Source organism: Lepidochelys kempii, chromosome 6 (assembly GCF_965140285.1).
Source record: "Lepidochelys kempii isolate rLepKem1 chromosome 6, rLepKem1.hap1, whole genome shotgun sequence".
Classification (NCBI taxonomy): domain Eukaryota; kingdom Metazoa; phylum Chordata; order Testudines; family Cheloniidae; genus Lepidochelys; species Lepidochelys kempii.
Window position 1 is genome coordinate 118981968 of NC_136385.1, and position 13835 is coordinate 118995802.

Sequence of the window (13835 nt, forward strand, 5' to 3'; positions counted from 1 at the left end):
GAAGATTTGGCTTTAATTATTTAACTACCAGAAACTAGTAAAGATGTTCACTTCAGTGTGTCCTCACCTTTTACCATAACATTCTGATCTGATAGCTTAATGAGATAACAAGCAAATAATGAGAACTATAAATAATTAGGTATACTAAAACTAATAATATGATAAGGAAATATGGCATGATTCCAACCTGCAACTGGCTGAGCAGACTTTCATGCAGATATTTTAGTTCTGTCCGTGATTCTTCCATGAAGCAGGAATCCTCAATGCAATCCCGTAGGTAATCTCCTTGGCTTTTTAATTCATTCAATAGGAACATTAAACCTTCTGCTTTCTGCAGGAGTTTTATATAATTTGTTAACTGAGTTTGTTTCTCCTGCAAACCAGCCTGAACATCAAAATCTAATTCCTGCTGCTGCTTCTTCAGTTCAGTTAGCACTAATCTCAAATCTTCTTTGCTCTGCATGTATCGTTTGTTTTGAAGCTGAATCTGTTCTTGGTGACTTGAAGAAGGGGAAAAAATATATTAATAGAATTCAAGAATTTTGTATTATTTCTTTAGAAATATTAAACTGCAGTCATTAAATCATTAGATCCAATTATAATCATGGGTTTATTCTTTGAGTTGTAAATTACCCATAAGTAGTAAGGCAGGAATTTTCAAAGGGGCAGAAGGGAGTATAGCATCCAAATTTCATTGCATTTCAATGGTGGTTGAGTGCCTAAATCCCTTAGGCTCCTTTTAAATCTCAGTCTATGAAAACATAGTTGTTAGAATCTGAGACCTGCAGATCACGCTGTATATTCTTTGCTTCTCATTCCAATACAAGTGTTATTTTTAACTAAGTTAAACCTACTGTCTTTATGAACCTTTTGTTGGAGGGTTCTTGAAAAATGTAATATTCTGTAGAAAACACACACATTACGTTTTCACGATCATGAAAATGATTTAAATACAGTACTGTGAAAAACAGGCAACTGTAATTACTCATACGAAAGGCCAGCAGCACACTCAAATGTTCTCATACGTTCATACAGTCAGTGGGTAAGTAAATACATTTTGGAGAAGGAACTTATGTGCCAATAATTGAAAATATGACCTATTATGAACAGATCAAAATAAACAGATGTAGTTAAATCCAGAGTAACAGTATTAATTTAATGTAAAACAGTGGCTAGAACCCAGAAAAGAATTGTTCTTGAAATGTGCCCACTGCAACCTTTAAGCGAGTGGGTCTGTGTCCGGCTAGGTGGAAGGGCATTGCCCCTTTAAGGACCCTTTGCAACAGGGGGGAGAGAAAGAGGAAAGCTTACAGGGAAGGGCACAATGCACTTGGGGTGAGGTCAAGACCACTGCATTGCCCTTCCTGCTCACTGGAAGAGTGGAAGGGGTATTTACACCCCATAGAGCCACGGAGATGCCTTTACCAGGATTGGGCTGGAAGCGTCCCTTATAGGAGTTGAGTAAGGAGGGGTTGGGGGCTCCTCCATCTCATCGGGGTGAGGTGACACCCCTTCCTTTTCCTGACCTCCTTTAAGGGAGGTGGGTGGGAGGGTTGGGGCTCCTACGTCTGAATCAGCAGGGACATGATCCCTTCCTCCCTGCACTCTACAACTTGTTGCCTGGTACTCCAGATATTATAAGTGAATAAGGATGCAGCCTAATTAAACCACATCCATGGCCTTCTGTCTTCCAGCATGGACAAATACTGCATGTTTCAACTCATTTAATATGAACAAGAAGAATCTCTCACAGAGTTAGAACAAACTGGTTTCTAACAGGGTGACTTGCCCCATGGGCCAAAGAGCCTGGGACTAAACCAATTCTGATTCCAGGATGAGCCCCACCTTAGTGGAATCAGGTAATTCCCTATAAAGGGCAGCAGGTGGCTGTAGTGAAGGGGAGCTGCTCAGAGAGTACAGCGGCTGCTAGGGGTTCGCTGGCTTGAGCAAGGCCTGGGATTTGAGACTAAGGGTATGTCTTTACTACCCACTGGATCGGCGGGCAGTGATAGATCCAGCGGGGGTCGATTTATCGTCTACACACAATAAATCAACCCCCAAGCGTTCTCCCGTTGACTCCTGTACTCCACCGCCGCGAGAGATGCAGGCAGAGTCGACAGGGGAGCGGCACCAGTCGACTCACCGCAGTGAAGACACCATGGTAAGTAAGCGTAAGTACGTCAACTTCAGCTCCGTTATTCATGGAACTGAAGCTGCGTAACTTAGATCCCCCCACCCACCATGTAGACCAGGCCAAAGATGTCAGGCAGAAAGGACTGCGAGTAGCCTACTAAGGCAGGAGACCCTGGGCAAGCAAGGAAAGAGTGCAAAAGCTCTCCAGGCAAGAAAGCCTGGGAGTAGGAAGAGAAATGATTGGTTGGGGGATATTAATTATAACAAATTGAGTTATTTTCTGTGAATAAACCCAGTCTCCAAGCTGAGGTATTTCTGACCTCAGAAAAATGTGTGGAGTCTGTCTAAGGAGCTATTTGAGGGAGAAATTATTAGCCATGCACTGCAGAGGCACTCATGGCCATGAAGAGGCCCTCACTAAGCAGTCACATCGCTACATGGTCTTTTAAAAACTCTGTGCTGTTAGTGACATACAGGTTTCTTTAAATCTTAAGATTGATTCTGACACAGTGTAAATGTGTGTAAGGCCAGATCATGACTGGCCCTGGATGGGTTGCAAAGGGTACATGGACGAGCTACCATCTCAGTGGGAGCAAAGAAGGCACTAGACTAGTGCTGCCAATAGCTATTCCAAAGCTGGGGTTGGATGAACTACTCCTCTCTGCATTGCCAACTCCATCCTGGGCTCCCAGAGGAATTCTGGCTGAGCTGGCCAAAACCTTTCTACTAGGGGTTTCTGCTCTTCCTCCTCATAGCCCATACTCATGGCCAGTAGCTTAAAGCCACTATATGTCCTATCATGAATACTGCAGAAATTCAAATATTTTTCTATTTGTCATTTTCTTGTCCTGCCAAAACAAAAAGCATAGAAGCTATATACTATACTATATACAAAGCAGGAAGAGGCATTGATAGCCATAGTATGTAAAGCTACACTGCCGGTCTCTTTGTAAGCTCCATGGTACCTTAGATATTCGGTGACTAAATGAATAGTGCACTCCCATTTATTCTGGAGATCAGAAATGGTCTGCTGAACGGCAGGATCCTTCACTCCTTCTGTACTTGTTAAGGTTTCGCCCAGAGCTATGATGTTTTGCATTTTAACATCTCCCTTATCTTTGAGAAAAACTATTTCCTGCATAAAACAAAAGAGCAGAAGCAGAACATGTAACATACTTTATTCATTTACTTGTAATTATTCTAACAAAGGGTATCACCTACAAAATGTTTTATTCTTTGTCTACTGCTGTTGAACAAAAACAATTATCACTTCTATGTCCTTCATAATTGATATTAATAATTGGATGGATAATCCAGTTTAAATGTTAGCATTCCAAAATGTACCTAAGATTTTTTAACACACACATTCCCTCATACTTCTATAGACCAGTGTTTTTTAACCAGGGGTATGCATATCCCTTGGGGTACACAGAAGTCATCCAGGGGGTACATCAACTCAGCTAGATATTTGTGTAGTTTTTCAACAGGCTACATAAAAAGCATAAGTGACGTCAGTACAGATTAAAATTTCATACTTCAATGACTTGTTGATGCTGTTCTATATACTGTACACTGAAATGTAAGCATGATATTTACGTTCCAATTGATTTATTTTATAATTGTATGGTAAAAATGAGAACGTAAGCAATTTTTCAGTAATAGTGTGTCATGACACTTTTGTATTTTTATGTCTGATTTTGTAAGCAAGTAGTTTTTAAGTGAGGTGTATCTTGGGGGTCCACAGGACAAATCATACTCCTGAAAGGGGTACAGTTGTCTGGAAAGGTTGAGAACCACTGCTATAGGAGAACAAAACACCAACATCATTCTGATAAAATAAAGCAAAAATTTGCTTCAAATACGATGAGTCAGAGCCCAACACCCATTGCAGCCCCTTTAAGCTGTGTATAAAGGCCAAAGCACCATAAAGACCCATTTCTAGCTGGGGGAGGAGTCTCCCACCCTGGGCACTGCAGAAGACAAGGGTAAGGCTTACCCTGTGAGGCCCCTCTCACAAACCTCAGCATGGGGGTGGGGGTTGGATAGATGGGGTGTGTCAGAGGTGAGCCAACAGAACACAGCACTGCCAGTATTCCAGGCAGCACTGCAGCCTACAAGGGAGGCTATACTTTACACAGGCCCTCTGGACTGTCTAATTTATGCTGGGGATCTTTCCAGCTTCTGGAACAGTCAGGATTGGGAGAAAACAAAGCCACTGTATCCCTCCCTTCCCCCTGGGCTGAGAGTTCTGTGCTGCCCAACTGCACACACAACAACATGTGTATTTGTACACTGTAATCATCAATGGCATATGGTGGGTCTAATGAGATTATTACACACCATACATTTCCCGTATATTACCCTCAGCTGGCAAAATCAGTAGTAAATGTGCTGCAGTACCTTTATTTGATGTATCCTTTCTTCCAGTGGCAACTTGCCTTCCCGTGAACTCAAGCCAATAACTGATTCTTTAAGTCTTTTTATCCAAGAAGACATGTTCTGCACAAGCGCTTCAAAATTCTGCCCTTCCACGGACCGTGCCTGAGTAATTCCTAGCGCTTCACTTACGTGTGTCTGTAGTTCCTGATACCGACTAATGAGATGACTGAATTTGGACACTGTTTCATCTCTTGTAAACCCAGACTCCCTCAAAGAATTTGCCAGCTGAGACAGGGAGTGAAAGGATTCTCTAAAAAAATACAACAAATGAATCACAGTGTATCTGCTACAACAAAGAGGAGTCAAGAAAGATACAAACTATCCCCACTCCCCAAGACAAGGCTACCTTTGCTTTATTAGCATTTGGTAAAAGTTTTCTAATTTTATCTTCTCATTTTTGGTCTCTGGCAATTTTTCTTCCTGAATGGTGAGCCATTCCTTCAAGCCACTGCTGTCTTCTTGAAGTCTAAAGAAAAACATAGACAAAAATGTATACCTTGGTAAGTAAGAAGTATTATATCTGTAATTACTAAAAAATATTGACAGTAACATTTCACTGTAACAGATATGAAATTATCTTGGCCGTGATTCAGCACATAACTAAGCATGTGAGTAGTCCCACTGATTACATCTGAACCACTGACAAGTTTTAAGCACATGCCCAAATACGTTGCTGAATCGGGGTCCTCATAATCTCTTTATTGTTAAGAAAACTGAAGGAGAAGTGAAACAAAACAGAAGAAAACATCAGCAGATTCCTCAGTAACACACAATTTATAATGAAAATCAGAGTTATTTATTCTTCATTATGGTTATTTAAGAATGATATCACTTTATATCATCTCTAAGTAAGCAGCTGGGAATTAATTTTAGCTCCTTACCTAATGAGTTGCTGCAGAGAAGCACGAAGTTTCTTTTCTTGTTTTTGACATTTGGAGGTTACGCTTTGTAATTCTGCTTCTTGATCTCTCACCCAGCTACTAAGCTGGTTAACACTCACTTCAGGCAAATAAGTCTTTACCTTACTCAAGAGAGATTTTACCTCTTGGATGTCACTCTCTTTGCCTTCAAAAGTTAGGAAACTCTTAATAAAAGCACAAACATGACAAATTAGAGATGCATTTAGCAAGTTTGCTGCTATATAGCACATATTTATAGTCTATATAAACTTCTGTTTGTGTTATCACTATAGGCTTTTTTTAAAAAATCATTAGTATCTTTTGCAAGGTATATTTACAGTGTGCTATTCATTTAAAACCCACCTCACCTAAGTGCAAAACTAAAAACTCCCTTGAAATATAAGGGGAAAGTGAAGAAGAAGAGAGGACAAAGATTTTCTTCTGTGATAAAGTACACAAAGCAGAAGCATGAACCAAGCATTCACAACTTTCATATTCAAATCTCTCATTAAGACTCACTTCTTCTATCAAGCCTTCAACTGTTGATAAACTATGACTGTCTGCTCTAGCCTGCAATTTCCATTATATCAGTCAGACAGAAGAAAGGGAAGAGAAGGCAGGAGTGAAAAGGTTGAGGACAAATAAGAATATTAACACTGATGGACTGGAAATCATGGAGAGGCTAAGTAACAAAGAATAAGTGTGTGATGGGCAATGCTTAAGGAGACCAGGTGATGGTCAGAGAGCGGGAACGCAGCAACAGAGAGATCAGAGAGAGACCAGTGTGTGGTGAAGATCTAGTCAAGTGAACGGCCCTTTTGGTGGGAGGGAGAGTTGAACCAAGGCTGCAGGTTGAAGGAAGACATGAAGGTAAGGAAACATGCAGCTAAGGAGTCAGATCGGTCATCAATGTGGAAGATGACATTATCGAGGATGTGTGTGGCTGATTCTGAGGAGAGGAAGAGAGGGAGCCAGAAATAAATCAGAGAGGAAAGGCTGATGGGAATGTGTATGCCTAGAGCTCCTAGGTGGCTATAGAAATATAGAAATTAATAATAATAAGGGTGACATACTGGCTCCACTGAAGTCCATGTAGTTAGTACCTTCTAGCATCTGAACTTTCCTAACTATAGGTTAGAACTTTATCTCAATGTACACTTCTTAACACAATTTTATTACCCCTTCCACTAACTGCCACACTGCTTTGTGTTTTTTAAAACAAACATTCTTCACACTCAAGAAAGCCTAAATTTACAAACTACAGTAGATGAATCTACTCCAAAGTACAGAGTCCCTTGCTAACTTGGGAGGGTGCACCCTCCTTCCAAAGCCTTACATTTTAAAATATTCTAATATCTTACCATGAGCTTCTGCAATTTTTCTTCCAATGTCTGTTTTGTTTCTGAGGGGTCAAAACAATCCTTTAAAGATAGCTGAGCGCTGCCGAACCAATCATTAAAATCCTTACACTGATCTGTGGAAAGATAGAGTCTGACTTCTTTTTTTCTTATCCAGTAACAGAAAATCTCTACTCAACATGAAGATTCCAGTTAATCTCCTAATTAATAATTATATTTATCAATGCTGTCCCTAGATGCTGCCTCTCACTATGTGCAACATGACAGAAAATGCTGAAGTCCTTACTTCTTTCTTTTGGAACACAACCTTGTATGGACAGTGAACATGACATGCTGGAGGGCCCAGCTCAGAGGCCTGTTTGTGGCATTTTCTGAAAACGTTGCCTGGGATAATCTATCAACAAACATTCTGATTTACTATTACTACACTGGCTTCTATCACAAATAAATCCTACTCAGCAATTACTATTCCCAGTGACTGCAAGCTGATATTCTCTTTGGGTGAAATTCTCTGCGGGCGTAACTCCAGTAGGATTACACCAGTAGACTAAAGATACCCATCGTCCTGTGTTTGGCAACTAGAATATGTCACCTAGAACTGAAAATACACATTTATGAATAGGCCACATCAAGAAGCTAAGCACTGTTCACACATGTATTGCAGCAGCAAAGTTCTGCTAACCTTTCCTATTGCCAGATCTCAAACGCTGATCTGAAAGGATAGAATCTTGAAGGAGTTCCTCAGACACTAAGGAACACAAAGATCTGCCATGATTCACCACACAGGGCCCAATCTACAGCCTTTATTCTAACAGAACTTCCATTTAATCCAATAGGAATTTTGTGCAAGTAAAGGTTTCAGAGTAGCAGCTGTGTTAGTCCATATTCGCAAAAAGAAAAGGAGGACTTGTGACACCTTAGAGACTAACCAATTTATCTGAGCATAAGCTTTCGTGAGCTACAGCTCACTTCATCGGATGCATTCAGTGGAAAATACTGAATGCATCCGATGAAGTGAGCTGTAGCTCACGAAAGCCTATGCTCAAATAAATTGGTTAGTCTCTAAGGTGCCACAAGTCCTCCTTTTCTTTGTGCAAGTAAAGACTATGGGACAGAACCCAGAGCTCAGAAACAATATGGAGACTGAGGGTCAGATCCTGAGCTGGTGTAAGGAGACATGGTTACACTGCAACAAATGAAACTATTCCATCTTATGCCAGTTGAGGATCTAGCCCTCAGTTTTTACTTGCAAGTTACAACATTCAAGCACGTGCTCAGCACAGATATGTATGTCAGTCTTGAAAAGTGAAACCCATTTTTGCTTACAGTTCAAAAGACTGATAAAATGATCCTGGAAAATGTGTTTCTTTGTATTAAATAAATCAGTGATACACTGAAGCTGCTTCTTTAATTCAGCCACTTCTGGAGTCAGACAACCTGTCTTTTTTTGCAGTAATTTCACATGGTGTTTTTGTTGGAGAATTTTCTGATGTAGCTCCTAAATTAAAAAAACAAACAAATTAAAAAGAAAGAGACGTATTGATATATTAAAAGGCATCTAAGGTTAAGGAGAAGGTTTCAGCATACACTGTACAAAGCTGTTTTGCGACAAATTAAATTGTTTTAAGAAGGGGTCATTTCAAAATATGTCAAAATATATTAACATTATTTATGCAACAAGTGAACAGGGATAAATACTAAGCGATGAGCAGGTGTTATTAAACACACACAGACACACTTCTGCATCACACACAACAGATAGGTGGAGGTTAAAACAATGTAACAAACTGCAGGGCCATAAATAAATAGCATTTATCATGCACCTTTGTATCACCTGCATTATGCACACTAATCCATCTCACAGGGACTTAATCCAACATTTGAAACCTCTGAGCAGTCACAAGGTTGTCGGTTTTTTAAATAAATGTTCTTCTGACAAATACATTTTTACTTCTCTCCAAAACATGGAATTTGGTATCTCTAGACCCTGCAAGGCTAGATGCAGGAGGTCAGATCCTTAGCCCTGCTCTATCCCTTCTAGTGGCGCAAACGGGGTAGAAAGTTGGCTTAAATAGCCAAGTGGGGATTCCCATGCATAGAGGAATGCCCCCGTGGCACACAGTCAGCATAGCTGGCTCTGTAACACCAGCTCCTGGCAAACAATATAGCTCTACAATATAGCTCTACAATATAGCTCTACAATATAGCTCTACATTCTGATGTGACCCAGCCCAAAATATGCACTGGGAATTTAATACCTTTTGGGGTGGTGTGTGGTTACCAAGCCCAACACAAACTACTATTTCAAGTAGCTAAAAGGACTGATTAGCTAGCTATAGTAATGTTCAGAGAAAGTATTGTTTGTGGGGAACTTTGGGAAACATTGAGAGTCAAGCTAAAATCTTTACTTCATTGTTCCACCAGCTTCAGCCCTTTTAAAATACACGGCAGAAACACATATGAAAAGCTGCCCGTGAAATAAAAGGTTACCAAAATTACAGGAGATGCATAATTTGATATACAGTACCTCTAATTTCGTAAAGATCTCTAAAGTGTCAGAGGGAAATAAAGCTTTTAAAAGTGATTCTGTCATCCCAATCTGCGTCTTGGCTAGGTCAAGGTCCCCTTTTAGCTCTGCTGAATTGCCATTGAGTTCACTGGGTCTCATCTTATTCGGTAAGTGCTTTCGTATTAGCTCCATTTTGTTCTCAACAGATGACTTGATGACCTTAAAATTGGAAATGCACAAGCAGCATAAGAAGTTTTACTGGACTAGTTTCCTACAAAATGAGGCTCAAGAGAGTTTCTTCCTTTTTATACCTAACCTTTCTACATTAATTGCATTTTCCTCCATTCTAAACTACTGTATTTTCCTTTTTTAAATCTGATATTTAAAAAAAAATATATATAATCCTACACTGAGAGTGTTGCTGCTGTTTTAAATGAGTAAAGTTTATCCTTCTGACTACATTAATACTCTCAGCTGAACATGGACACTAGTCTCCGCTCCACTTCTGGGAACAACAAGGAGCCAGACCTCTCTGATCCATTCACCGACATTCTGCCCTGTCTCAGGCACCCTGTAGAACAGAGGCAGGGAAACTTTTTGGCCTGAGGGCCACATCCGGTTTCGGAAATTGTATGGAGGGCCGGTTAGTGGAGGCTCTGCCAGGCTGTGCCCCCGCCCCCAATCTACCCCCCCCTTGCTTCTCACCCCCTGACACCCCTCCTCCCCCCCTCGGGACTCCTGCCCCATCCAACCCCACCTGTTACCTGATGGCCCCCGCAGGACCCCTGCCCCATCCACCCCCACCCCCTGCTCCCTGTCTGACCCCAGAACTCCTGCCCCTGACTGCCCCCCACTGCCCCATCCAACCCCACCTCCTTCCTGACTGCCTCCACAGGACCCCTGCCCCCATTCAACCCCTCCCCATTCCCCACCCTCTGACCGCTCCGACCCCATCCACAGTCCCGCCTCCGGACCACCACCCCAAACTTCCCTGCCCTCTCTCCAACTCCCCCGGCCCCCTGCCCCCTTGCCATGCAGCACACAGCACTGGCGGCTGGCGGTAGCGTAGTAAATTGCTCCCCGCAGCTGCTACCAGTAGCACATTCCTACGCGGAGCAGTTTAATACACTACACCAGCAGCATGGCGAGCTGAGGCTGCGGGGGAGAGGGAATAGCGGGGGAGGGGCTGGGGACCAGGAGCTCAGGGGCTGGGCAGGAGGGTCCCGCGGGCCGGATGTGGCCCACGGGCCATAGTTTGCCCACCTCTGCTATAGAAGCATTGCCACCAGAGCGCCACATGGCTCCGCTCCAGGCTTTCAAAGACGCAGCAAGGAGGGGACGGAGACAGAAGGGAGCAGAACGAGTCCCCACCAGCTCACAAGGCAACAGGATCACTCCATGGCCTTCATAGCTGCTCTAGGCCCGCAGAAATAGCCCCACAGGGTTGCTTACAATGGTCATGTCCTCACCCCAAAACACCATCCTTGAGTGCTAAGGCACACAAGAAGCTCAGTCTGAATTGCACAGGGGTTGTAAACCCCCTACATAAACTCGCCACACTGATTCTGCTCTTTTTTGGAAATATGTGCCCATATGGGGGAGAAGGCTTTGTCCTTAACCTAGGGAATTAATGCACCAATGCAAAAGCATTTATGTTCACTTACTACAGAACCTACAAGAAAAAGAAAACAGTGAATACCATAGACATGTTAAAAGTACATTGTAAAGTATCTTGTTGCCTGTCTGGAGTTCCCCTTGGTGCAAAGTGGCGCTGCAATGTCCTCTACTTGGAGCAGTGGCTGAGGGCCTACGTCCTACCCCCCTGGAAATCAATGGGCATCCATCCATTAGCTATAAAGGAAGTTGGATCAGACCCTAAATCAGGGGTAGGAAAACATTTTGGCCCAAGAGCCACATCTGGGTGGGGAAATTGTATGCAGGGCCATGAATGTAGGGCTGGGGCAGAGGGTTGGGGTGCGGGAGGGAGTGTGGGTGTGGGAGGGGTGCGGTGTGCAGGAAGGGGCTCAGGGCAAGGGGTTGGGGTGCAGGAGAAGCGCAGGGTGCAGGAGGGGGCTCAGGGCAGCAGGCTGGGATGCAGGAGGGGTGTGGCAGGGAGCTCAGGAAAGGAGGTTGGGGTGCAAGGGGGTGTGGCAGGGGGCTCGGGGGCTCAGGGCAGGGGTGCAGGAGGGGTGCTGGGTGCAGGAGGGGGCTCAGGGCAAGGGGTTGGGGTGCAGGAGAGGCGCAGGGTGCAGGAGGGGGCTCAGGGCAGCAGGCTGGGATGCAGGAGGGGTGTGGCAGGGAGCTCAGGGAAGGAGGTTGGGGTGCAAGGGGGTGTGGAAGGGGGCTCGGGGGCTCAGGGCAGGGGTGCAGGAGGGGTGCTGGGTGCAGGAGGGGGCTCAGGGCAGGGGGTTGGGGTGCAGAGTGTGGGAGGCAGCTCAGGGCAGGGAGTTGGGGCGCAGCAGGGGACTGAAGGCAAGGGATCAGGGCGCTCAGGGAAGGGGATTGGAGTGCAGGGTGCAGGAGGGGTTTGGGGTGCGGGCTCTGGCCCGGCGCCGCTTACCTCGAGCGGCTCCAGGATGGCAGCGGCGCGCAGGGGAGCTAAGGCAGGCTCCCTGCCTGCCCTGGCCCCGCACCACTCCCAGAAGTTGCCAGCATGTCCGGCGGTGGCTCCTGGGGGTGGAGTGGTGCAGTGGCTCCGCCACGCGCTGCCCTTGCCTGTGGGTAACACCCCCAAAGCTCCCATTGGCCGCAGTTCCCCATTCCCAGCCAATGGGAGCTGCAGTGGGCGGTGCCTGCAAGCAAGGGCAGTGCACAGTGCCCTCTGTCCCCGCCCCCGTCCCTCGGGGCTGCAGGGACATGATGCTGGATGCTTCCAGGAGTGGTGCGTGGCCAGGACAGGCAGGGAGCCTGCCTTAGCTCCACTGCACCATGGGGCTGGCAATCCCGCGGGCTGGACTGAAAGCCCTGATGGGCCGGATCTGGCCCACGAGCTGTAGTTTGCCCTCCCCTGCCCTAAATGCCACAGTTTGATCCCAGAACAGCAGAGGACAGACTGAGCCGTTAATATTTAAAAATACTGGTTTGGTTCAGACAATTTATTTGAAAAAAGGGGCAAATTAAATGTTGATCCTAATACGCAACAGAAATATCTCCCTTGCCCATGGTCTAGGCAAACCAAAAGTAATGATTGTGATGAACAGGGCACTAGCGGCTAGATTACAATTATCAATGCTATCATGTTAACCATATAAGTCACCCCTTACCTGGAACTCCAATGGAGGCTCACTGTTATGAAGAAGATGCTCTATCTCAGCCACTTTTCGGTCAAATTCCTCTAAGTTTTGCTCTTGAACCTGTAAAGAAGTCTAAAGGGTGGGGGGGGACACCAATATATCTGTAACTACATCATTTTCTGTCAAATTTAATTTCCATTTTCCTGCTAGAGTACAATGATGATGTTACTAATTTATTGAGCCTGTGTGCTCAATTCCCTTTCAGATTTCCATGGGAGTTGTGTGTGAAATGATTTCAGGACCAGTCCTATTTATGAGAAATACAATGTAGCAACTTAGAATTTTTTGTACCAGCAATAAGAAAATCTAGCCTTGGAGTTAAAAATAACAATCTAGTGCAAATGAAAAACCTAAATTATTATTTTATTTTTTCCATAGCACAGTCTTAATTTTGTACTTAATTCTTGATTGTCAAGTCAAAACATACTCTAAAATACTCTCTGAAGACACAGACTAAATCAAGAATTATTACAATCCTGATTATATTTTAAGGATAATACTTTAGGTTGATTTGTTGATATTTCATAATGCTATCTGCATCTATGTAGATTTCCAGGTATATAATGGCCCAATCCAACACCTACTGAAGTCTTGGGCATTAGATTAGACTATCAAAATGTGATTGTCCAAGTTAAAATACCCTGGGTGAGCTTAAACTTGTGAAACAGGTGCGATCAGAAACATTCTACATGTCACATTCATGAATCCATGTGCCTCGTTCACTCAGGGCAAAATATTTCTTTCTATTCTCCTTCTCTACCTACTTAGCAAGTGACTCATTTCCATCCACGCACTCACTTCAGTTCGCACAAAGAGGAGTTTCCAGTTCGATGCCAACAACATAAAGAAAGTTGTGCAACTTCTTTCACATAATTTATATGGAAACCATCTTTTACATGGGCTGTAAAATATTTAATAATCTAGCTCCTGTCATGTTAAACTTTTTGGAAACATATACACTTAAAATGAGCTGTACTTAACTGCACTGCTACAATGGAGCAGCAATTAAAGATGATGGTTAATATTACATACTGAATATGTGGCAACAATTTTATTGCACAAACATTCACATAGAGATATTTCATGGCAAAGGAAAAAATGCATAAATGGCCGAGATTTCCTGGGAACTTATAGAAATCTTACACTTAATGTAACTATGCTGGATCAGTTTTCCTTCCTTGCCTGATCTCTTTTGCACTGCTGA

The 13835-nt window shown here is 43.7% G+C and overlaps 1 protein-coding gene across 5 annotated transcripts in view; it reads right to left on the minus strand.

Moving 5' to 3' along the window:
* The window catches only part of SYNE2 (spectrin repeat containing nuclear envelope protein 2), a 275888-nt gene that overhangs the window by 166030 nt on the left and 96023 nt on the right, over positions 1-13835 (minus strand). For all 5 annotated transcript variants that reach the window (XM_073349866.2, XM_078853402.1, XM_078853405.1 and 2 more), the window contains 9 exons: positions 12602-12703; positions 9357-9557; positions 8156-8327; positions 6833-6945; positions 5454-5656; positions 4919-5038; positions 4534-4822; positions 3099-3268; positions 188-500 (listed from right to left, as the gene is read on the minus strand). In XM_073349866.2, the coding sequence (XP_073205967.2) occupies positions 188-500; positions 3099-3268; positions 4534-4822; positions 4919-5038; positions 5454-5656; positions 6833-6945; positions 8156-8327; positions 9357-9557; positions 12602-12703 (1683 nt within the window). The remainder of the gene's footprint in view (positions 1-187; positions 501-3098; positions 3269-4533; positions 4823-4918; positions 5039-5453; positions 5657-6832; positions 6946-8155; positions 8328-9356; positions 9558-12601; positions 12704-13835) is intronic.